At 39.7% G+C, this 25,883-nt stretch overlaps 1 protein-coding gene across 2 annotated transcripts in view; it reads left to right on the forward strand.

Annotated features, from left to right (window-relative positions):
• The window catches only part of LOC133476232 (zeta-sarcoglycan), a 305,172-nt gene that overhangs the window by 198,085 nt on the left and 81,204 nt on the right, over positions 1–25,883 (forward strand). For both annotated transcript variants that reach the window (XM_061769346.1, XM_061769347.1), the window contains exon 3: positions 11,494–11,595. In XM_061769346.1, coding sequence (XP_061625330.1) covers positions 11,494–11,595 — 102 coding nt within the window. The remainder of the gene's footprint in view (positions 1–11,493; positions 11,596–25,883) is intronic.

Consider the following 25,883-nt stretch of genomic DNA (forward strand, 5'->3'; position numbering starts at 1 on the left):
TGCAGTCAGTAGAGCTTGTCACACTCTGTTGCCAGCAAAAGTAGCGGTTAGCCACTGCTAGCGGTGAGGCCACCAGCAACAGCAATCAATCGTGTCATCGTTATTCGGGTCGTTTGTAAAATGGCAAAACTATTAAATCTGTGTTAATATTAGAGATGATGCACATTTGAAAGTAGCAATAATGGTAACAGGGTATGTAACATCATCATGATAATGTTTCCAATTCAAGGTATCTTCATTATCCCCTTAGTTTGTTTATTTTAAACTTGTTATAATTTTCGACATTCGCTGCATTGTTAAGTGAAGGTGTTCTTATATTTGTATTTATGTATCTTATTTGCTAAGTATGGAAATATCACATTTGGGTTACTTTTTAATTATTGACTATAAGGAGTATTGTTAACAAAAGGCATGAATAAAATATTGAACTACACTCTTGGTTCTTTAAATTTCAGTACGGATGCTTTAAAAGTGGGTGTTTCAAAAACTAAAAAATAGAAAAATTGTTGTAATAATTGAGATCGGACGATATGAAAAAATTAATCGTGATACATCATACAACAGCATCCTCTTCAAAATCCTGCCCATCATCTACAAATTCCTCAATAACCTGGCCCCCAATACCTCACTGATCTTCTGCAGCACTATCAGCTCTCCCGTCGCCTCCCATCTTCTGACTGTAACCTCCTCAATCCCACCACTAAATCTAAGCACCGTTTCTGGGGTGACTGAGCCTTCGCCATTGCTGCCCCCACTCTCTGGAACTTTCTCCCCCCACACATCTGTGCCTCTGCCTCACCACAGTCATTTAAAAAATTCAACGTCATTGAAAGACCTCTTTCAACAAGCATTTAACCCCTGTTAACTGCTTCACGTTTATTTTTATCTGTTTATTATTAGCATTTTGATTGTTTTACGTCTGTAAAGCGTGCTTGAGTTTTATGAAAAACGCTATGTAAAATGTATTTATTATTGTAACCTTAGAAACCAATTTCACTCTGTGAGGAGGGGATGACATTTTTCTTTAATGGTACCATATTTTTTATCAAACTAACTTTTTCTAGTATTTCGGATATTATATTGGCTCTGTGGTGCCTCAGTAAACATAAAATATGAATTAAAATCATCCACACATTCCTGAGTTCCAGATGTTTTCCTGCTGAGAGGCCTGAAACCAGGTCATTCAAATTTATCGATCTTATCCAGGTCACGAGTGAACATCTCAGCCCCAAGCCAGCGCTGTCAACATAACAAACACGTGCGCTATCACAAGTAGCTCTTCTACAACCCTAGTTCCAATGAAGTTGGGACGTTGTGTTAAACATAAATAAAAACAGAATACAATGATTTGCAAATCATGTTCAACCTATATTTAATTGAATACACTACAAAGACAAGATATTTAATGTTCAAACTGATAAACTTTATTGTTTTTAGAAAATAATCATTAACTTCAAATTTTATGGCTGCAACACGCTCCAAAAAACCTGGGACAGGGTAATGTTTACCACTGTGTTACATCACCTTTTCTTTAAACAACATTCAATAAACGTTTTGGAACTGAGGACACTAATTGTTGAAGCTTTGTAGGTGGAATTCTTTCCCATTCTTGCTTGATGTACAGCTTCAGTTGTTCAACAGTCCGGGGTCTCTGTTGTCGTATTTTACGCTTCATAATGCGCCTCAAATTTTTAATGGGAGATAGGTCTGGGCTGCAGAAAGGCCAGCCAAGTACCCGCACTCTTTTACTACGAAGCCACGCTGTTGTAACACGTGCAGAATGTGGTTTGGCATTGTCTTGCAGAAATAAGCAGGGGCGTCCATGAAAAAGACGTTGCTTGGATGGCAGCATATGTTTCTCCAAAACCTGCATGTACCTTTCAGCATTGATGGTGCCTTCACAGATGTGGAAGTTACCCATGCCATTGGCACTAACACAGCCCCATACCATCACAGATGCTATATTTTGAACTTTGCGTCCATAACAGTCCGGCTGGTTCGTTTCCTCTTTGGCACGGAGGACACGACGTCCACAATTTCCAAAAACAATTTGAATGTGGACTCGTCGGACCACAGAACACTTTTCCACTTTGCATCGGTCCATCTTAGATGAGCTCAGGGCCAGAGAAGCTGGCGGCGTTTCTGGGTGTTGTTGATAAATGGCTTTTGCTTTGCATAGTAGAGTTTCAAGTTACACTTACGGATGTAGCGCCGAACTGTATTTACTGACATTGGTTTTCTGAAGTGTCCCTGAGCCCATGTGGTGATATCCTTTACACATTGATGTCGGTTTTTGATGCAGTGCCACCTGAGGGATCGAAGGTCACAGGCATTCAGTGTTGGTTTTTGGCGTTGCCGCTTAAATGCAGTGATTTTTCCAGATTATCTGAAGCTTTTGATGATATTATGGACCGTAGATGATGAAATCCCTAAAATCCTTGCAATTGTACGTTGAGGAACATTGTCCTTAAACTGTTCGACTATTTTCTCACGCACTTGTTCACAAAGAAGTGAACCTCGCCCCATCTTTGCTTGTGAATGACTGAGCAATTCAGGGAAGCTCCTTTTATACCCAATCATGGCACCTACCTGTTCCCAATTAGCCTGTTCACCTGTGGGATGTTCCAAACATGTGTTTGATGAGCATTCCTCAACTTTCTCAGTCTTTTTTGCCAACTGTCCCAGCTTTTTTTCGAATGTGTTGTAGTCATGAAATTCTAAGTTAATGATTATTTACTAAAAACAATACATTTTATCAGTTTGAACATTAAATATCTAGTCTTTGTAGTGTATTCAATTAAATATAGGTTGAACATGATTTGCAAATCATTGTATTCTGCTTTTATTTATGTTTAACACAACATCCCAACTTCATTGGAATTGGGGTTGTACACGGAGGCAACCAGACAGCTACAGGCGGATACAAAACTGGGTCAAACAGAAGTAGCTGTTAGAGGGGCCTTTTCTGGACACTCGTATGACAAAATCAAGGTGTTTTTTTAAAATGAAATTGATACTTTTATATTCAGTCCATGGTAGAGATTCATTCTCTGGAGGTCAAAATAGCCCAAATATGGGACGTTTAACTTTAAATATTGTATTGTATGTGCTTGGGTTAATTTTGATGGGTGGATAGTGTCTCCATCATCGCCGTGGCAAAGCCTGATCACACCCTGAACATCATAGTTCTCAACTTTTTGTACAAGCCTAATGGCCTTGGCTGAGGTAATGAAACTAGTATACTGTAGAGATCGTGTTGTTTTGTTGGGTGTTGTGCACATGCCAGATCGGAATTTCAACGGCATTTTGGCTTTAAACAAATGGCACATTTTCAGTATAGTTTTTAATTGATCAAATTCACAATTACCTCAATTTGTATTCAATGCATTCCTTTTTTTGTTAATTCACATTTCACAAGTTTAAAGGAAAGCAAGGCATCAGAAAAATCAAATCAAACATTCCTCATGTGTCACATTATTACTATCTTCTTGATTATACGCTGCTGTTGTATTTTCTAGATCACTGACATTTGTTCAGAGAGTACAAACGAAAAGAAATACAAACATATTGATAAATCACAGGTTTGTGCGTCAAACGTGCAATTTAAGCACAAATCTGCGTGTACGCACTGTAAATAAATGAGGCCCATTGTGTGTCAGCCTTTTTTCTTTTCTCGCTCCTCTCATGTGTTCATCTATCCATTTTCTTTCATCTTTTCTCCAACCACTTCAATCTCCATCACTCTCCATCCCAGCCTGGGCACAACATGCACTCATTGAATCTCGTGTGAAGATAATTTTAAAAGTCATATCGGAAGGTTGGGCACATGCAGGCAATCCTTTACTTTGAAATATGCATGTGCATGTCAATACAAAATCCTTGTCAGCTCTATACACAAACAAAAACTCTTTCTCACCACACACACTTCACCATCTGTCTACATGCTGCCATGTGTACACTGCACTGATGGATTGGCTAGAGGCATCCACACACAGTCACATAAACAAACACACACCCACAAACTGAAAGGGTTCCATGCATAAATCACATGCAGTTTTGTGTGCAGACAACCTGAAACACAAACTCATACTTATCCTATTTGTACATAGTGCTACCACATGGTGTGTCGAAAGGTCTCTTGAACCTATTTTTGAGCATGACTATATTTACTCACAGACATGCAGTATATTCACATTTTTACTGTAACTGAAATAGTGGAGGCCAATCATTGATGTGTTGCAGTCCACGTCTTCTTTCAACTCAGTGCAGTGAAAAAAGATGAGTCTTGGTGAGCTTTGCTGTCAACTTTCAAGGAAAACCTTGTAAATCTTCAACGTCCCAGTGAAGTTGGGACGTTGTGTTAAACATAAATAACAGAATACAATGATTTGCAAATCATGTTCAACCTATATCTAATTTAATACGCTACAAAGACTAGATATTTAATGTTCAAACTGATAAACCTTTTTGTTTTTAGCAAATAATCATTAACTTAGAATTTCATGACTGCAACACATTCGAAAAAAAGCTGGGACAGTTGGCAAAAAAGACTGAGAAAGTTGAGGAATGCTCGTCAAACACCTGTTTGCAACATCCCACAGGTGAACAGGCTAATTGGGAACAGGTAGGTGCCATGATTGGGTATAAATGGAGCTTCCTATACTACTGTTAAAGCCTATGCATGTTTGATGCCAAGCACAGTGCAACCACAATTTATTCCGGATTGCTCTGATTTGTTTGGATTTACAGTTTTGTTCGAAAAGAAAAAATCTAGAGTTTCAACGATTAAACCATTAATCGACAACTAATCAATTGTAAAATCTATCGACAACTATTTCAGGAATCGATTAATCATTTAGAGACCTTGTCTAACTTAAAATTGTCCAAATCCTTGGAATTTCAGCCTCTCAACACTCAATATTCCCCGATTTCTGTTGTCCTCCATGAAAGCAGACTGCTAATCTTTGTTTAATCAAAATAAGACATTTGTAAATATCTGCTTTTACTTAAGAAAATAATTATCAACATTTTTGCATATTTTCTGACATGTTACAGACCAAAGCAGTAACTGAATGACAATCAGTATATGTTTGTGCATTTTCTGCACTGTCAATTTGAAATAATTCACAAATTTTTAAGAAAGGGCTGGAAATTAAAAATGTATTTTTTTTTAAATCCGATTCATCAATTAATGGAAAAAAATACAGAACATATTAATCGATTCTTAAAATAATCATTAGTTGCAGCCCTATAAATAATGGAACTAATTCATCCAGTTCTGTCGCCCCCTATGCTGGAGTTCCATATGACAACAACAGACCTGTCACTTCGATATGATGTAGGCAGCCCTTGTATGTGATGATTCTACAACATTCTACAACATTTTAATTCTAATTTTAAAGAACAGCCAGTGGGGGGAGAAGATGGATTCTTCTGGAGAGGCAATTGTTGTAAATTCCTTATATTATTGCTATTGCTATTGTTTTGTGGATGCATTGGTCGGACAGTATTAACATTTATTTTACGTCATGCATCTTGTTGGGGAGCTAAGAGGTCTTTCAGAAAATTTGTGGATTTGGTTCTTGAGAGACATATGACATTATTGTTTTCTTTATCATCGAAGAATGTCTGAGTTTGTGATGACCATATCAGACAGAAATATCCCAGGCAGTACAATGCAGACAGAGCTCTGTTTTGTACATGCACTGTCCGGTGTGTGTAGTTTACATCAGGCACCTTGTTGGCCAGATAAGGGATTCTCAGAAAGCTGTATTTCTTTTTTTTTTTTTTTATGCTTTATTGAATACTTTCAATTTGTAAAAAAGTAAACGGATGTCCTTGGAAAGCTGTCATGAGATTATTTGCAGCAATATTTTTTTTCCGTTTACACAGTAATCATTGTATGAATATTTTGTATGAAATTATATATTGGACAAAATATAGTTACATACTCTGCTTTAACTAATTATTCTGTCATCTAACTGAGGAGTCATTTCACTTAGACTAAATAGTTTACTTATCATTGTTCAATGCAATTTTTTAAAAATCTTTGATTACCTACTGTTGACTTTGCCATATTGTACTGACCAGCCAGGACAGAGCATTCAAATACCTTTCCTAAATTCAGTTTGTATTTTTTGTCGTGTTTGCCAATACGGCACCACAATAAAACACACAAAAAAAGTCAAGTGATGAGGAAAACCCTTGTGGACTTATTTAGTTGAAATTATCCAACATATGATCAAAAGTCAAGAGATCTGCTGAGGTTTCACGTAATGTCATACATAACTAGGGAAATTTCTCATGTTTAAAGTAAGGGAACAGAACAGTTCCAATAGTGTACCGCTACCTGCACATTAATGGTATATTCAAGCACACACAAACGCACACACATACACACTGAGACATCACTCCCCATGATATTTCTTTTTATTTTACCTGTCCTACCTCTAGGAATGAAGCACCATTCATTTCTTATAACTGAGTTATAAAACCTGACCTTACAGGCCATTGAAGTTTGTTTTGGAACCCATTTGATGAAAATTGTCAATTCCAAAATGACACCCATGTCATGCCAAACCTTGAAACAATACATGGGGAACAGCAGGTCAAAGAGCTACAGTAATTTAATGTCTTAGCCAGGCAGACACTCAAAGTTTACTGTGCTGGATATGAATGTGTTTCAACAAAGTCAGTGTAATTAGTCTTATGTACTCGTGTCATGAACACTGAGTGCATCATGCACAGACACGTTATGCACCCTCATATTAACACGGACCACCACACATAAACATCAGCTCCAACACGTCCATCAACAACAAAGTCATATATTTTATACTCTGCTTGGTATTCAGGTCATATCAGTCCCAGGCAGAGAAGTGACAAAGTAGTTGGTATGGGATTTAAACCCATCCATCCATTCATTTGCCATACCGCTTATCCTCACTAGGGTCGCGGGCAAGCTGGAGCCTATCCCAGTTGACTATGGGCGAGAGGCAGGGTACACCCTGAACTGGTCGCCAGCCAATCACAGGGCACATAGAAACAAACAACCATTCGCACTCACATTCACACCTACGGGCAATTTAGAGTCCTCAATCAACCCACCACGCATGTTTTTGGGATGTGAGAGGAACCCACGCAGGCACGGGGAGAACATGCAAACCCCACACAGGCATGGCTGGTATTTGAACCCTGGTCCTCAGAACTGTGAGGCAGATGTGCTAACCAGTCGTCCACCATGCCGCCTATTTTAAAGATACCAGAGATATTTTACATTTAGGATTAAGACAATATAACAAAAAATAACCCAATATTGTATAGGTTGCCTGCAATGATATTTAAGATCCAGCAGGTATCTGTCTTGAGCAACACAGGGACACAATGCCGACACAGTATCAGTACAGTTTGCCTTATCAATGTGCCGCAACTTTTCACAAGGTCTCATCTACCGATCACTACTTACGTGTACAAGGGAAAACAAGTGCGAGGCGAAACGTGGAACCAAAACACACGATCGAACATAGGAGCGCACTGGAGGAGGAGGAAAGACAGACAGTAAGTTCACGCATGGGTAATCAGGGAATCTTTTCTTAAGAGGAGGAGCAACGAGTCGGCCAGTGTACCGCATAGGAGCGAGAATACTCTGGTGCTGGAACACTGAAACTGGCCGGCTTAAAGGTCAGTGGACAAAGATTTTAATTTTTTTTTAATTTTCAAACTACCACCTATCCACTATCACCTTTAGAATCTGCGTTTTCCCACAAATTGCCAGACAATAAAATACAAATAAAAAAAAACAATGAGTAGTAGTAACATTCATTTGTCACTCGAGGGGATCTTGGAAGTCTGCCTAACCCTTGCCAACAAGTGGCGAGGGTTGATGACTTTGTGGTATCGAGTTTGTGGGCCTCTTCAGAAAGCGCAATCTCTTGGTCAAGGAAAGATGAAAAGGTGCATCCTGACCTTTGGAACATAGGAAAGGTCAGCATTTTTTCAAATGAATTCGACTCCACTTTTCCAAAGTGACCTCATCGCGCGACAGCGAGTATTGCTGACGACCTCAGTCTCCAGCTTGCGGACTTTACCCGCAAAATAATTGCGTAATAATAAAATGAAAGACTGATCTTTTCAAATAATTAACATATTTTATCCATGCATTATGGTAATGTGAGTGACTGTGTGCGCTCACCTGCTGTGGCATATATGTGCTTGTTGTTGTTTTGTTTTTTTTAGCAGGAAAAGGTGCCCACGAAGTATTGTGCCCTCCCACTCCAAAAGTTGCTCCGCCACCGTTGGTTGGAAATATACAGTATTAATACGGTTTTATGGAAGTATTACAATTTAGGTTGTAAATGCAGATCAATACTTGTGATAGTGTTTAGGCCAGCAGGGAATGCTTCACTGGCCATGACTTCTCACCACTCTTTGGCTTTTTCATCAGCAATCAAAGGTAATAGAATAAAGCGTTTTTGGAGCGAAAATATTTTGAGTTTTATAATATGTTGCAGTGTGCTTAGTTATCTCCCTACATGGGACAATTTAGTTCCGGTTCCATTCCGATTTAGTATGTAGAGTATTTGTAAAGGGTCCCAAAATATCCACTCTGAATGGAAATGTTTTTGATTGTCAAGCCTTTGCAGAGGAATGTGCTCTACTGAGTGTTGTCTTTAGATGTACATGCAATTGTTTTTTAACTTTCTATTCCATTGTAATATTCAAAGTAATCTTTTACTTGATCGTTTACTTGATCTAAGTACGTGCATGTGCTGTACTAAATGTTTCGTGTTTGATTGTAGATGCTTCTCTGTTCTAATGTGTTTGTAAGCGTGTGTTTTGGACTTTTCAGACCTGATCTGTCTGGTTTGCAGTTCTGATTTTTATAACTTTTAATGGACTGTCAAGCCTGTTAACCTGGAATTCGTTCTATATCTCGTTTTGCATTAGTTTTGCACAGGCATGCATCACCTTTTCTGATGGCCAGCCACTTTAGCAATGGTCTGCTTTTATTTCCAATATCCAATGAGTGAAATTGAATTTGCATCGTGGAAGACATAATTATTTTGTGGCTGTTGTTTTTTTTAAAAGAAAAGAGTGAAAGAACACGATTTTGCACTTGTGTATAAGTGATTTCTTGATCTCTGTAACAACCCCGTTAATCAATTTGTTTTTAATTTGGAATTTTTTTGATGGAATCATCTATTTTCTCTTTCTTCTATATGTTCTCCAGCGCTCATCCTTGCCCTTAATATTTCCATTCAATCTTTCTAACACCTCTCATTCAATTCCAATTTGAAAAGCTCTGGTGGTCTATTGCACCAGTAATTAATGATAATTCGCAAAAGCACATTCAAACAACATTCAGCCATTTCCATCAATCTATGTGAATCTGAAGGGAAAATAACAGGTGCCCAGGAAGTCAAACTAATTTGTAGTCAGTGAGTGACACATCATTTGGCCTTACAGAAGGAAGAGAACAGTGGCAGGTCCCTCATTATCGCCTCATCATGTAATTGAGACAAGGTTGAGCTGAAATATTGGCACCAAAGTCATTCCTGTGCTGTTTTCAATGCTTCTATCCTTCTTGATGCAGACAATTTCAGAGATTTTTCTCACATTAATTGAAAGGAAAACAATGCTGGTTTTGTACCAGGTGTTTCCCTTGACCCAACAGAAATTTCACTATTCACCAACTCCACACTTAAATACTGCATATAATACAAAGCTACACTTTGTCCCAATTGATCGGCTCCATTAAATGAATTCCACCTAATTTGGTATGAACAACATAAACATTTTATGTATTATTATGACTTGACGGCACGGTAGCCAACTGGTTAGCAAATCTGCCTCACAGTTCTAAGGACCTGGGTTCAAATCCGGCCTCGCCTGTGTGGAGTTTGCATGTTCTCCCCGTGCCTGCGTGGGTTTTCTCCGGGCACTCCGGTTTCCTCCCACATCCCACAAACATGCATGGTAGGTTTATCGAAGACTCTAAATTGCCCGTAGGTGTGAATGTGAGTGCAAATGGCTGTTTGTTATATGTGCCCTGAGATTGGCTGGCAATCAGTTCAGGGTGTACGCCGCCTCTCCCCCAAAGATAGCTGGGATTGGCTCCAGCACGCCCACGACCCTTGTGAGGAAAAGTGGTGCGGAAAATGAATTAAAGAATGAATGAATGAATTATGACTTGACATGACTGCATGCATTTTCTACTCCTCGTATGAAATGTGATTATATTGTGAGACCCCTTCATACCAAAAAATGGAATTGAAGAGCATACTGAATTCCGCTTATGGGGTGCCATCTGCAATATATGATTTTACCTTCCAGAGGATGCCATTATCCATCCATCCATTTTCTTTACCACTTATCCTCACTAGGGTCGCGGGCTGCTAGAGCCTATCCCAGCTATCTTCGGGCAGGAGGCGGGGTACACCCTGAACAGGTCGCCAGTCAATCGCAGGGCACATAGAAAGAAACAACCATTCCCACTCACATTCACACCGACAGGCAATTCAATCAACCTACCACGCATATTTTTGGGATGTGGGAGGAAACCGGAGTGCCTGGAGAAAACCCACGCAGGCACGGGAAGAACATGCAAACTCCACACAGGCGAGGCCAGATTTGAACCCGGGTCCTCAGAACTGTGAGGCACATTTAGTAACCAGTAACCAGTCGCTCACCGCGCTTGCCGATGCCATTATTATTATTATTATTATTATTATTATTATTATCATCCATCCGTCCCTTCTCGACACCGATGATCATAGTCAGGGTCGCGGGGTGCTGAAACCTATCCCAGTTTATTTCGTTCGAAAGGCAGACTACACGCTGAACTGGTCACCAGTCAGTTGCGGGGCACATATAGATGCAGACAACAATTCAGACTCACATTTACACCATCACTGTGTGGGAACTGAACCCACGCTGCCTGCACCAAAGTCAGGCGAATGTACCACTACACCATCAGTGACTTTGTTATTATTAGCTGAGATAGGTGCCAGCGCACCCGTGACCCTAGTGAGGATAAGCGGTTCAGAAAATGGGTGGATGGATATTGCTAGTATTATCCATTCATCCATCCATTTCCCATACCGCTTATCCTCACTGGGGATACATGCAAACTCCACACAGGCGAGGCTGAATTTGAACCCGGGTCCTCAGAACTGAGGCAGACGTACTAACCAGTCAGCCACCCAATTTGCATCAATTTGTCATTTCACATTGATTGAAACTGCAAAACAATCAATATCACTTCAACATGTTTGCTGCATCTAAGTATGATTTAGTATCAATCGTACCCAGAGAAAACCCAGACCGGCACGGTGAGAACATGCAAACACCACACAGGCGAGGCTGGATTTGAACCTGGGTTGGAACTGTGAGGCATATGTGCCCTATTATTATTATTATTATTATTATTATATCTGTGACTATTCTCCCAAACCAGTGGCCACCATTCCAACGACCTTCTCTCTCTGCCTCTAGGAAGGAATGGGCAATCTGCGAGTGACCAAAGAAGGGGTGAGACTGGAGGGGGTTTCTGAATTCCTATTGCCTTTATACGTCAAAGAAATCCAGTCCCGAAGGGTAAGTGTGAAAAAAATATGTTTTTTTCTCAGAACTGTAAAGCTTTCCTGATTCCTCTGAGTGTGCACTTATTTTTGTTTGAGAATACAGCATGCACTATTTGGTCAACATTGTTGCAGCTGTTGCATTCTTTTATTGATCCTTGTTTGTTTGCTTTAATGATTTTTGGTCTTTTTTTTACACTATTAATTTTAATTCCTTGGGAGAATTCATTCATTCACTCTCTTTCACACCACACAGAGAAGCAGACCACACAATGGAAACTAGCATGTCTAACAACCAGTTGCAATGTCGTTTGCCTAGAGCAGGACTTGAACTGTGTTCCAAACCCATACGGTTGAGCTACAGCCAATTACATACTTGTTTTGTTTGTTATGTCATTAGAATTACACTTCAAAACAAAAAGCAGCGAAGTGGAGCGTGCGAAATTTTGGAAAACCACAAGGGGAACCTCGTTTATACACTGCATTAATTATTATGTGTGTAGAACACGGGTAATATTTTTTATCTGCATCTCGTTGAAATTCTGTGTATTTGGAATAGAACTTGAGCTCAGAACATGGGCCAAAAATATCTATTGATGATGATGTATCCTCTTTAATTTTGACATCTTTCAAAAGAGTGATACAGCGCTCAACATAATAAGAGTACACCCTAGCATATTTGTTAAAAGGTTTTCTATGGCATACCACACTACAATATGCTCCAACAAATGTAGGATATTAATTGTAAATGAGATTTGGCAATTTTATCTTTTTGAAGCTAAGTCATCCACAATTGAGTCTAATCATGACCAAAATAGTTGGGCTTAAAGAGAAATCATGGATGAAAAAGCTTTTTTTAAGGGTGTTTGCATTTTTTAAGGACTGTCAGTTTAGTTTATCATTGGAAACAGATTTTTGCATTATTTCAAGCTGTTTTTTCACTTTTCTTAACATTGTAATAATTGGGGCCTTTTTTTCCAACTTTACTTCTTTTACTATATAATAATGCATAGCTGGTAAATGGACTGCACTTATATAGCGCTTTATCTACACCATCACAGTGCCCAAAGCGCTTTACAAAGCCTCACATTCACCCACTCACACACACATTCATACACCAATGGGCGCCTGCTGCCACGCAAGGCCCACTGGGAGCAAATTAGGGTTCAGTGTCTTGCCCGAGGACACTTCGACATGCGGACAGTCCGAGCCTGGATTTGAACCAGTGACCCTTCGGTCACTGGACGACCCGCTCTACCTACTGAGACACAGCCGCCCGATAGGTCATAAAGATGACTCGGAATGATAGCATGCTTACCCATGTATCAAGTATCAAAGAAAGTATCAAAGTGTGTGCCTGCGTGCACGTGTCTGTGTGTTTGTGTATCTCACTTATGAATACAACATGTTATGGCAGTTTATTCAAAATATCTCCATCCATCAAACCCACACAGAATTGTCATCGATCGTGTTAGTGGAGGTGGCACAAGTAGTGGGTGCGCGTTTGTAACACGTATGAGAGGTTCATGTGTAGTAGTAGGGTGTGTGTTAATAAGTCAGCCAGGGCAATGACAGTGACAGTCATATGAACTGTGATTTGTGATGTGGTGTAAGGGGCAAAAGATAGGCAGTAATTTGATTAAATGTGTAATTCTTTTCTACCCCAAAAGAAGCAACCACACACAAGGTCATTAGAGCAGTGGTATGGTGTGCTTTTTTTTTTTTTCCCCCCCCCCTCATAATCACTGTAGTCAAACCTGTAAGAAAATTGGGAGGCCAGATTATAAGAACCCCAGATTTATTGTCAGCACATTTACAATAAGTTATATATATATATATATATATATATATATATATATATATATATATATATATAGCAAACGAAACTTCCTGACATTGCCCCATCCATGTGATCACTGCAGCTCTAGGATATCATTACGCCATCTCTCCATGGCGCTGTTTTATCAGTGAAAATGGCTTCAGCAAAGAATGGAGCTCTGGAACAGCTGAAGGGTTTGGAGGATGTAATTGAATTGGGTGTCCTTTCAAAGAACCCAGACATTTGGAGTAAAAGCATTGGTGAAACTCAGCCAACTGCAATGAGCAGGACAGTGTAAATTCTCTTTAGTTACAACTTGCTTTACACTGTAATTATATATATATATATATATATATATATATATATATATATATATATATATATATATATTTAAGTTCATGATCAGTAGGATTTAACAGAAGACAGATCGTGTTCTAAAAAAAGAAAAATATTGATTGTATGTGTGTGTGTGCGTGTGTTTATGCTTGTGTGTAATAAGATGAAAACACTCCAACATCGTGTATGTAATAGGTATGTATAAGTATTAATAATCAATTATTAACATATTTATTACCAAGTATTGTTGCTGAAATATGATCGACAAAATAAAAATAGCAATATTGAAATACAAATAACAGAAATGGGATAAAAAAACAAAAACAAAGGGATTTTAGGTGCAAAAACTATTTCAACTTCGTGACTATGATAAATCTTTAAATCAAGACTAATTTGACCACTTTTATATGAAGTAAAAATACATCACTAATTCAATGTTGCTGTATATTTCCTAAATATGCGGCAAATTGTTGTTTTAGTTATTATTGAAAAGTATCTTAGATCGTATATATTGAACATGTTTAACATTTAGTAGATTGTCGGTCTGATTGTTCATGTTGTGGGGGGGGGGTGGCGGGGAAACAAAAACTGATCACACACACCTTACAACAAACGATAATCGGACATGATCATCTTTAGATACATCTGATAATCAGGCCGTGGCTGACTTTGGTCAGAAGGTGGGAATTTGGCTCAATATCACCCTGATCTTTATCTACAGTACTGTATGTACCAGCCTTAGGTTGTTAGGTGGTTACCTTGTCTAAGAGAAGATCGACTTTGCACACCATATAAACCCACTTGAACAAAATGATTTTATGGAATGTTACCAAACCCCCCCAGACAATCTCCTTTCTTAAAAAAACGATCCATTATGTGTAAAGCATGTAGCTGGAGTTAGCTTGGTAGTTTTTTTATTTTTTTATTTTATTTTTTACAAGTTGTTATACATTCCCAGAAGTCCTCTGGATGGTGGAAAAAGAGGGAAGATAATGATATTTTAGATGTTCAAATATATTTAATTTGTTGTTACTTTGCTGTTGGTAGAATCAATTTGCATCCATCCATCCATTCTCCGTACCGCTTATCCTCACTAGGGTCGCGGGCATGCTGGAGCATATCCCAGCTATCTTCGGGCGAGAGGTACACCCTGAAATGGTCGCCAGCCAATTGCGGGGCACATATAAACAAACAACCATTTGCACTCACATTCACACCTACAGGCAATTTAGAGTCATCAAGTAACCTCCCATGCATGTTTTTGGGATGTGGGAGGAAACCGGAGTACCCGGAGAAAACCCACGCAGGCATGGGGAGAACATGCAAACTCCACACAGGCAAGGCCGGATTTGAACCCGGGTCCTCAGAACTGAGGCAGACGTACTAACTAGTCGGCCACCCAATTTGCATCTATTTGTCATTTCACATTGATCGAAACTGCAAAACAATCAATATCATTTCAACATTTTTGCCGCATCTAAGTACTTGTATGATTTAGTATCGATCTATTTTTTTTAACGTCATTTTGAGCAGATATTGATGTTTTGTTCTTCTGAGGATCTTGGAACAGCTACCAATTTACGTAATAACAGAATATGACACCTATTCTCCAAACAGCAGGTTTACTGGCTCTTACTTTGACGTGAACAGCTACCTCTATTGATTGTAAAGTACACATTAGTTGCACTGCGTGAGGCAAAACTTACTGAACCATAAGTTTATGAAACTCCTAGAGGACCCAATAATCTACTTTATGAGAAGATGTACTGCAAGGCACTTATAAGGGGTCGGAAGAAGACAACAAGTTGGGAAGAGATGGATGCAGATAAATGAGTGACTACAAATCAATGAGAGTACAATGGCGCTATGGCATAACTCTATGTGCACAGTGCAAATAATTGTACTCTATTTAAATTACAACTATGTATCTCTTCCACATTTTATATTAATTATGCTACTTTTTAATATTGTGGTGAGTTTTCTCATCAAACCAAGAACTGCTAATCCTGCATGAAGAATGGCACTTGCTGTACATGTACATATTATGCCTCAGCCTGAGATGATAAAGTGACCTTTAACAGATTGATTAGTGTGTAAATAATATCCTTTTGAATATTGTTACATAATAAATAATTGTTTTCTCTTCCTCTATAATCTGGAATTAGTTAACGGTAAACACTGCCCAAGGAAAGCATGATGTTGATATGCTATGCATGTTTTTTTCTTTTTTTTTTTTTTCCTTCTTCATACCCTGAGGTGTCGAATTGGATTCAAAGCTCCTTTGGGCGTTCATGCGTCCCTTTTACCAACATTTATACTTTTAATAATCCTCCCCCAAAAGGAAGGAAAGAATATTTTGCTCCATTAAAAAAAAAAAAGTCTCTAAGCATGACAACTGTACTATACAAACACACGCACACACATGCATACACGGACACGTATGCACGCACACGCATACACACACACAGTGGCTCCCATTACAGCTCAACTCGGAGAACTGCATATTTCTCAAAGCGACACGGAAGAATTTGATTGCTGAGTGGTGATGAAAGACAGGGGAAGTAAAAGAGGACTGAATGTAAAAGGACAGAAAAAGAGGAGGTTTTAATGCAGTAAAGTGGTCAAAGTGAAGTAAACACTCTAAATGGGGAAAATACAATGAATGAATACAATTAAATGAGCGGTACCCAATGGGACAGGCGATTATTGCCTTATATATTATTGAATTACGATTGTGTTCTACACAGTGCACCTAATTTCCATTTTTGCCGGAAGCAACATTATTCAATTACATTTACATTTAGATTTGGCTGGATATGTTTTATATTTACGGTGAAATATAGCAACATGAGTGTAATTGTCATTTTGTAGATGGCTTGCCTTTGTTTTTGACACAATAATTAAAAGCCCGGAGTGTCATAAGTGCCTATTTGTGGGTGGTGCAAAAGGAGTTTTTGCAGTTTTGAAAAGAGAAACCTAATAATACAAAATGAAGAAAATCTGGGTGACAAGAGGTCAGACTATATGTACAATATTGTGCAAAACTCCAAGGCCTCCACGATACATGTTTTTTTAATTGACTTTTTCACAGCAGTAATTTTCCATCCATCCATATTCTAGACTATACTTTTTCTCCTCATGAGTAACTGGAGCCTATCCCAGGTGACTTAGGGCGAGAGGCACCGAGGGGTAAACCCTGGATTGGTGCATCATTCGCAGGGTACATGTGTATGACGTGCAGTGTATTCAGAAACAAAAGCTGTTAAACATTTCAACTTTGACCAAAAACAATTAGAAACTGAAAATTAAGAGACTTTGCCTCAATGGAGAGGAGAAAGAAAGTTAGCGAAGAGCTGGAGAAAAGAGCTTTTCGAGTGGATATATTCCATCCATCCATCCATTTTCTGTACCACTTTTCCTCACTGGGGTCACGAGCGTGCTGTAGCCTATCCCAACTATCTTCGGGCGAGAGGCGGGGTACACCCTAAACTGGTCGCCAGCCAATTGCAGGGCACTTATAAACAAGCAACCTTTCACACTCACATTCAAACCTACGGCCAATTTAGATTATTCAATCAACCTACCATGCATGTATTTGGGATGTGGGAGGAAACCGGAGTGCCCGGAGAAAGCCCACACAGGCACGGGGAGAACATGCAAAATCCACACAGGTGGCACCGGGATTTGAAGCCCGGTCCTCAGAACTGTGAAGGCAGATGTGCTAACCAGTCGGCCGGGTGCCGCCTGGATTTATTTCATATAAGAAAAAACAAAAACGAGTCAGAGTGTCTATAAAACGAATAGAAAGGAAACGACAGGGCTCTAGCCTTCAGTTAGTGATGCAGCAAAAGCCACTTGTGGCTGTCAGGGAATGGCTAGGAAGATTTTGACACCGCAGTGGCTTTTCAGCACAAAAGAAATCTAACACCTACTAATAAAGACACTTTTATTGATTGACTTGATATTAACCTGTCGCGAATGGAGGTTTTTTTAGGGCAAGGCAGGCAAGATAAAATGCGGGGGACCCAAGTGCATGAAAGCAGTGTGGCAAGACAGGAGTGCAGTGATTTTAAAAATGTTTTAATTTCCCCAAAAAGTCAGACAAGGATCAAAGAGTTTACGCTATATCAACAAAAGTCCAAACATCTAAATAAAAAGTAAAAACACTAGGAAACAAAGAAAACAGTAGACGACTTCGACATGACAATGACAATGAACCGACAAGGACTGACAGAAACCAGGGAACTAAATACACACAAATTGACGAGACAACGAGGAACACCTGGACAAGACACGAGCAGCTGGAGGGAGCTGATTGGTCGAGACAAGGTAGAGGTTTGATGAGAACAGGTGTACACAATAACTACATGAGCAAGACAAGAACAAGATGGGACACAGGTAAACATCAAACAAAACCAAACACAACCCAAACCACAACACAGACCATGACATAGCTGGGTTTATATGGAGACTTTTTTGTCATTCCGATTGAATAATTCAGATTGAAGATCTCTAGTCAATTGTTTAAATGTGATGTGATCTATTCCAATCGGGTGTATACATGATGTCCACTACATTTAATCAGAACCGCCGTGTGACGTGCACATCAACGTAAACGTCACATATTTTATCAAGATGGAGGTCCATTGTCTATTTAGCACAGTAGTTGGTATTGTTTTCACACTTTAATCAAAAAGAACCGCTTGATGAAAGCAAGTTACAAGTAGTTAAAAACAACATCTCCGGGGCATACGCACTATGATTGGAAGCCGCCATATTTACGTGCGTAAACGATGACATTCCCGCACATTTACGTCAAGACGGAGCATGAGCCAACAGAGCGATTCCCCACTCCATTTTGTTTGACGGTTCACATGATGAAATTTCTGATCTGTTTGGCAAAAGTAATATTCCACCTCTATAAAACTGAATGAAATTGCATTAGGATTCTTCCTGTTTATTGCGATTGAAGTGTTTTTATGGTGGAATTTCATTCGGTTTGACGTCACCTCTCGGGCCACCTGTCCCCATTGACGTCACATCCGGATAAACAAAATGACACCAAATCAGGTGAAAACAAAGCGACATCACGTCCCCTCGTGACATCATGTTTAGGGCTCACCTTTAGGAACAAAGGACAACAAGGGGTGTCATATCGGCAACAAAAAAGGGAATTTGTGATCATACCTGTGAATATTGTCCTTTCCGGCCCTGCTCCACGTTGATGGTGGGTGTGACCGTGAACAGAGGGTTTTGCTGAGACAGCTGCAAAGAATGAGGTCGTCACGTGACTTAAGATGTTAAGGGGTCACGTCTAGAGGTCACACAGCATTGGCATGTACATGTGACATCGGGTGTCTGAGATGTTGGGGATCATGCCCAGAAGTCACAACCTCGCACCTGTTGAGAATGGGACACTCATGTGGTTTCAGCATGTGACATCGGGTGTCCGAGATGTTTGAAGATCTGAGAAAAATGAGTATTTAGCCAAGAAAATGTGTTTTCTCCTCCAACTCACCACAGGGTTGTGCGAAACGCTGAGCGGTCAATCAGTCTGGAAAAAAAATCCCTATGAGTGAACCTTTTTTTGCAAAGAGAACATGCCCAGACATGTTGTATCTTTTGGGACTCATCCAACTATCCTTCACTATGTTAGGATGGGGGTCTCTTTTTTTAAATGTAACGTGTGTGTGCATGACCCAGGAATCTCTCGTAACTGGATACATAAAACAACTTGTTTCGTTATCTCCTGCATTGTCCTCTCTGACACCAACTTCAACTGTCTTCCCTCACTACATCTATCAACCTTCTCTTTGGTCTCCTCTCGTTCTCTTTCCCGGCAGCTCCATCCTCATCTCCCTTCTACCAATATACTCACTCTCCCTCCTCTGGATGTGTCCAAACCATCGAAGTCTGCTCTCTCTAACTTTGTCTCCAAAACATCTAATGTGAGAGCTTGTCCATGCAAAATATTTGTTGATCTGGTGATTAGCTGAAGTGCCCTATGTGATAAGAAAATTAAGTTTGTTAGTCTCCAAGTCATATTTTGACATCAGTCACAAAACTGATGGCAAGATTGCCAACTACAAAGAAAGCAGTTTTCACAACAGTGTTTCAATATTCTAAACTGTATTACTGATAAACAAATCTAAAAAATGTAGCTAAAATCGTTCTAATTTGAATGTATGATTATGTGTTACTAGCAATAGAATTGGATAGATCACAATAAAACGCAATCAAATGTAAATCGTGACCCTAAAGCCAAACAAAATGAATTTGGTAAGCTGGTTATCCTTCAGAGTCACTGATGGTGTAGTGGCTCGCCTGACTTTGGTGCAGGCAGCGTGGGTTCAGTTCCCACTCAGTGACGGTGTGAATGTGAGTGCGAATGGTTGTCCGTGTCTATATGTGCCCTGCGACTGACTGGCGACCAGTTCAGGGTGTAGTCCGCCTTTCTCCCGAAGTCAGCTGGGATAGGTTCCAGTGTCCCACGACCCTAACCAGGATAAATTGTTGAAAATGGATGGATGGATGGATGGTGGATCTTTCAAGGTGTTAACATTTATGAACATTTTCTCCCCATAACAGATAGTGGAAATGGAAAAAACAACAATAAATATTATTATTATATTATATTATATTATATTATATTATTACACATAGACAACAAATTGATGGATAACTAGTTTTAAAATCAGACATATTTCCAAAGGTGCTATTGATATGAAATTTTCATTAGATGTTGGGAAACAACCCAAGTCATCTGTTCATACGAAGAAAGTAGAACAAATAAAATCAGAAATTAAGTTGTTTGTATTAATGTGAAATGACACAGGGAAAAAGAATTGAACACGCCAACTGGTATTGATTTACTACTTTGTTCAAAAGCCTTCGTTTGCAATGACAACTTCAAGACTCCTCCTATATGGAGAAACTGAAATGACACAGGGAAAAAGTTTTTAACACATGAAGAAAGGGACGTGCAAAAAGGCATGGAAAGCCAAGACAACACCTAAAATGTATCAAATTAAACAGCATTCCAGCCCCTTGTCAGTGCAAATGAATTTCAGCTGGTTCAGTCCTAATTGATGGCCGACAAAAAGGTCTCATTACCAAGGTGTGAGTCAAGACACATGATTGGTAAGAGCAAAGAGCTGTCTCAAGACCATTGCAAACTAATTGTTGCAAAACATAATGATTCCCTGTGTTATTTCACATTATTTCACACAACTTAATTTCTGAGCTAATTTGTTCTGCTTTTTTGTTATGTATGGATTACTTGGGTTGTTCCCAACATCTGGTGAAATTTTCATGTCAATTGCACCTTTGGAAATATATGTAGTGAGAAATATGGTGACGTGTTAAATACTTATTTCAGCCTTTGAATGTGTTTCCCATTATGTGTTAGCATTAGCATAAAACGAGCAGATTTAATGCTAAACTATGTGTTTGTTTGAAATATTCAATGAGTAATTCTCTTTGTTTTCATGTTTAGTTTGAAAGTAAACCAATAAAAATTGCTAAATACTTAATCTAAATAATAAATAAATATTATTTATTTATTTATTTATTTATTTTTAAGAGAGAATTGTTCACTATTTTCCAAAGTGCTGCTGCTGTGAAGTGAGTTGAGTTTACTGCCACCATACAGCGCTCGTATGTCAAGTCAAGTCAGAGCAAAAAAATCGGCTGAATTGTAATAGCAATGCTCATCTATTACGCAACTTCCATCCTTAATGCACCAAAAAACAGATTAACAAACACAAGCAGGACATACAGTACATTTTTTTTTTTCACTTCTTTAACAAATGAGCCTCGGCAGAGGTCTGGGCTCTACTGAGTGACGTTGTTATATACGGTCATTATATAATTGCTAAATTGACAAATCTGATACCTTTTGCACTGAACTGTGTTTTTATGTTAAGCAAATGGAGAGGTAGCTAAAACCTTTAATCAGGAACAATGGTGATTTGGCAAAAAAAAAAAAAAATAGAATCACTGGAGTGTTGGGCAGACATTTAAAGAGACTAGGGAAGGGTTGAGAGACCCAGGACCTGAAGCAAGGACGATGTGGACAGTGGATAAAGCTATTCAGTGGCCAAAATGTCTGCCAAGTCTGAGAACCTCATCTCAAACCAGTGCTTGGAGGCTATCACACAAGGCATGAAAGATGCTCTGTGACAATAAGAACCAGAGAGGACGGAGGCAGCTGGCAGGCCAACAACTGGCAGGGTGGTTAAAGCTACAGTCCTTGACCACTTTGGCAGTAAGAATAGGAGAAATTGCTAAACTGGGCTATGTAGTCAGAAGATGTCATCAATTTTAGGTTGTAATGCAGCCTTTGTCTGGATTGGAGTCTTTATAGCTCCTTTACTTTTTCTGTTCTCTCACATTATAGATTACAGTAATCTAATGCAAACAGCAAAATGACACAAATAATTGACAGCCCCACAAAATGTTTGTAATTGTTTATATTGTATTAATGGTTAAAATAGTAAATATACCCCAAGCAATGATCCCAAAACACTTTGCCATTTCAAGCTCTTACAATCATCTTACAACATTGCTGCAACATTGAAACATTGCATTGCCGAGGCTGTTGCTGCATCTTTGTGATGACGAAGAGGTAGTCTTAATGGCTTTGCACCATTCCATATACGGATCACATCCTTCAGCCTTCTTTTGCAGTTCTGATATCCTCACAAATTCGGAGAGTTATGGGGTCGGAGTGATATAGTTTTGCTAATGGTACTACTGCCTTACCAATGCTTAGTATATATGCTTGTGAGAAAAGGTCTCATAATCAATTCAATTCCGTTATATTTATATCACGCCAAATCACAACAGAAGTTGTCTCAGGGCACTTTACATGTGGAGCAGGTCGACAATAACAGTCCTCACTTAACTGAACCCCAAAAACTCTCTCTTGGGAAGAAACCTCGAGCAGACCAGAGACTCAGAGTGGGGCGACCATCTGCTCGACCGGTTGGGTTAGCGTAGACGAGGAGAGAGACTGAGAGACAGACAGACCTGCACCTCCAGAAGCATGGGCACCTCCTATTACTGGGAGGGGTAAGAGAGAGGTTAGTGTCAAAGAGACATCAAAACTGAAAGACAAGAACATGTAGTACTACAACTGTCTAGCAGTTCAACTAGGGATTGCAGTGATGCGGAGAGTGACCGAGAAAACAGCAAGGTTAAAATGCAAATCCATACTTGACAAGGAGCAGAAACATTTTATTACACTGCGCATGCGGTGGTTTGCTTCTCAGACCGGCCCACTCCATAGCATCAGAAAAAAACTACAGTTTGATACTCCCATGATACCCTGCAACGTCACAGACAGGAAAACTTAAACATAACGTCCTTATTATTAAAAGTTCTAAATAACACACATGCACCCATATAATGTTTGTGTTATTTCCTAGCATCAATACAATCAATTGATTGCCTTTTAAAGCAATTTAAATCAATACACTTTCATCCAGAAGGCTAACTAGCTGAGGACAGATCGATCCAATTGTATCATAGGACTGTATACACTATATTGTCATTCTGGAGTGACTTCCACTACCGGAGACAAATACCTTGTGTGTTTTTGACCTACTTGGTAATAAAGAGGATTCTGATTCTGACTAAAATGTACTTGCTCACATGCCTTGACTCACTTATTATTTTAAGTGATATCCCATTCTAAATCCATATGGTTTAATATAATGTTGGTCTCCCCTTTGCAGCTGTAACAGCTTAAACTCTGGTGAGAAGGGTTTCAACAAGGTTTAGGAGTGAGTTTATGGGAATTTTTGTCCATTGTCCAGGAGCATACTTGTGAGGTCACACACTGATGGGCGAAAAGGCCTGGCTCACTGTCCACTTGAAATCAATGCAATGGTGTTCATGTGGGTTGAGGGTACGACTCTGCAGGCCAGTCAAGTTCATCCATACCAAATTCTCTCATCCATGTCTTTATGGACCTTGCTTTGTGCACTGGTGCACAGACATGTTGGAACAGGAAGGGGTAATCCCCCAACTGTTTGACTCTCCAAATTCTGTTGGTGTGCTGATGCATTCAGAGGTCCTTTCACTAAAAAGGCTAAAATTTGGATTTTTCCAACTTTGTGGGAACAATGTGGAGATAGCCCCTACCTGCTCCAACATGACTGTGCATCAGTGCACAAATCAAGGTTCCTAAAGACACGGATGACAGAGTTTGATGTAGATAAACTTGACTGGCCTGACCTCAACCCTATAGAACACTTTTGGATGAATTAGAGGGGAGACTGAGAGCTAGGCCTTCTCTTCCAACATCGGTGTGTAACCTCACAATTGCGCTTCTTTAATATTTTCATAAATTCCCATAAAAACACTCCTAAATATGTAAAGCCTTTTCAGAAGAGTTAAAGATGTTATGGTTGTCCGTGTCTATATGTGCCCAGCGACTGACTGGGGACCACTTCAAAGTATAGTCTGCCTTTCGCCTGAAGTCAGCTGGGGTAGGCTTTAGCATTTGGTGGAAAGGAAGAAGAAAAAAGGAGACCAAAAAGTTCCCAGGCAGGACGGCAGGTGCCCGGTGTCTCAGCTCGCAAGACGTTCGGAACGGGCGCGTTGTGCCCGCTTCCGTTCCCTCGGGTGAGCTGAGGCCATTCCCATTTTTGTATTATTTTGTGGTTTAAAACCAGTGGAATAAAATATTAATGATTGGATTTAAGATAATGAGACCATTTTCCCACTTTGCATGGTCCCACTGTCATCCTCTTTAATATCTGTAACAAATGTTTCAAATGTTATGTGGTTGTTGAGAACACTACTATTTTCAACGTGGCATTTGTGTGGTGCGGAGTGAAACATTTCATCTGGTACAGTTGACAAAAGATTCGACATTAGACATTCAAGTTTGCAGCAATACAGTCACTAGTGGCGTTCATGTAAAGTTCTTAAAATATTAACTCCTAGCCAAGTCCGGTACAGACTATGTTTCCTGAACCCGTGTCTGTAGTGCCGTTCCGTCGCTTGTGGGTGTCGCTGTTGCCTGTTCAAACTCCCAAGTGGCGCGGTACCGCCCAACAGAGTGGAGGCGCCTTTGTTGGTGAAATCCTCCAGGCTGGCTGGCGGTGGCTAAGTTAATTAACTTAGCGTCCTAGGGCGAACTCGGTATCTTTGGTCTCCGCTTTGAAGCTCCGGTTACTAGTAATTCACTTAGCGTCGGCATGCCTACGCAAATGCTTCCGCTTCTGTTGATTATGGCTGTTGATTCATTTAGCGTCTGTCTGTGAAGTTACGTCTCGCCACTCCGTGGTCGTCTATCTCGGTGGGAAGAGTGAGTCTCACTAGAGACTGGGGTGCTGGGTGTCATCTTTTCATGGCGTGTCCGCTACACATTTCATTCACTTTTTTCAATTTCAATACGACTCAGGAGCGGTGGGGCGGCGCCCAAGAACACTCTATTGACTAAGACTGGCAGAACAATTACCCGATTTTGCCAGTGGAAAAGCATTACTTGCGGGGAGAGCTGTGCCAAGTCAAGTGAGTCCCATGCAGTGGAAACAGGACATCTGCGATCAGAATATTTTACTTTTTCTGCAAGAACATCAATGATAGGATAATGATCAGAAAAGCGATGTTATGAAATTGTCTGAAATTAGTCTCCAGTCAGATTGCTCCCATATCATCCGTGTTCTGCTCACAAATTCTAGGGGCACTAATTGGGATGACTTTCCTATGCCAGATATATTGACTCACATTGAAATCCACAAATGTTTTCACATTTTGGCTTGGCAGCAGCATATTGTCATTTATATTCAGTCTCTGAGGGAATCCTATTTTCTATATTCCCTTACCTTTTAATTGAATGCCATGAAATTACTCAACATGTCATGTTTTCCTCGATCTGTCAAACAGATATACAAGTGAAATAATTGGTTGAATAATCGAACTTGCGCTCTCTACGTGACGTTTCTTTCGGCAACCTGAACACAGAAATTATTGCAACACACTGTGGTAATAAGTGACACGTCAGAAGTTGAGAGCTCTGCCATACAGACACCTGGCTAGCTTGTCAAATGTCTGAGTTTCCACATCCCCCACAACATTAAGAATATATTAAACAACAAGTCGACTCTTCCACTGTTGATAAATATAAAGTTAAAAAA

Source organism: Phyllopteryx taeniolatus, chromosome 4 (assembly GCF_024500385.1).
Source record: "Phyllopteryx taeniolatus isolate TA_2022b chromosome 4, UOR_Ptae_1.2, whole genome shotgun sequence".
NCBI classification, from domain to species: Eukaryota; Metazoa; Chordata; class Actinopteri; order Syngnathiformes; family Syngnathidae; genus Phyllopteryx; species Phyllopteryx taeniolatus.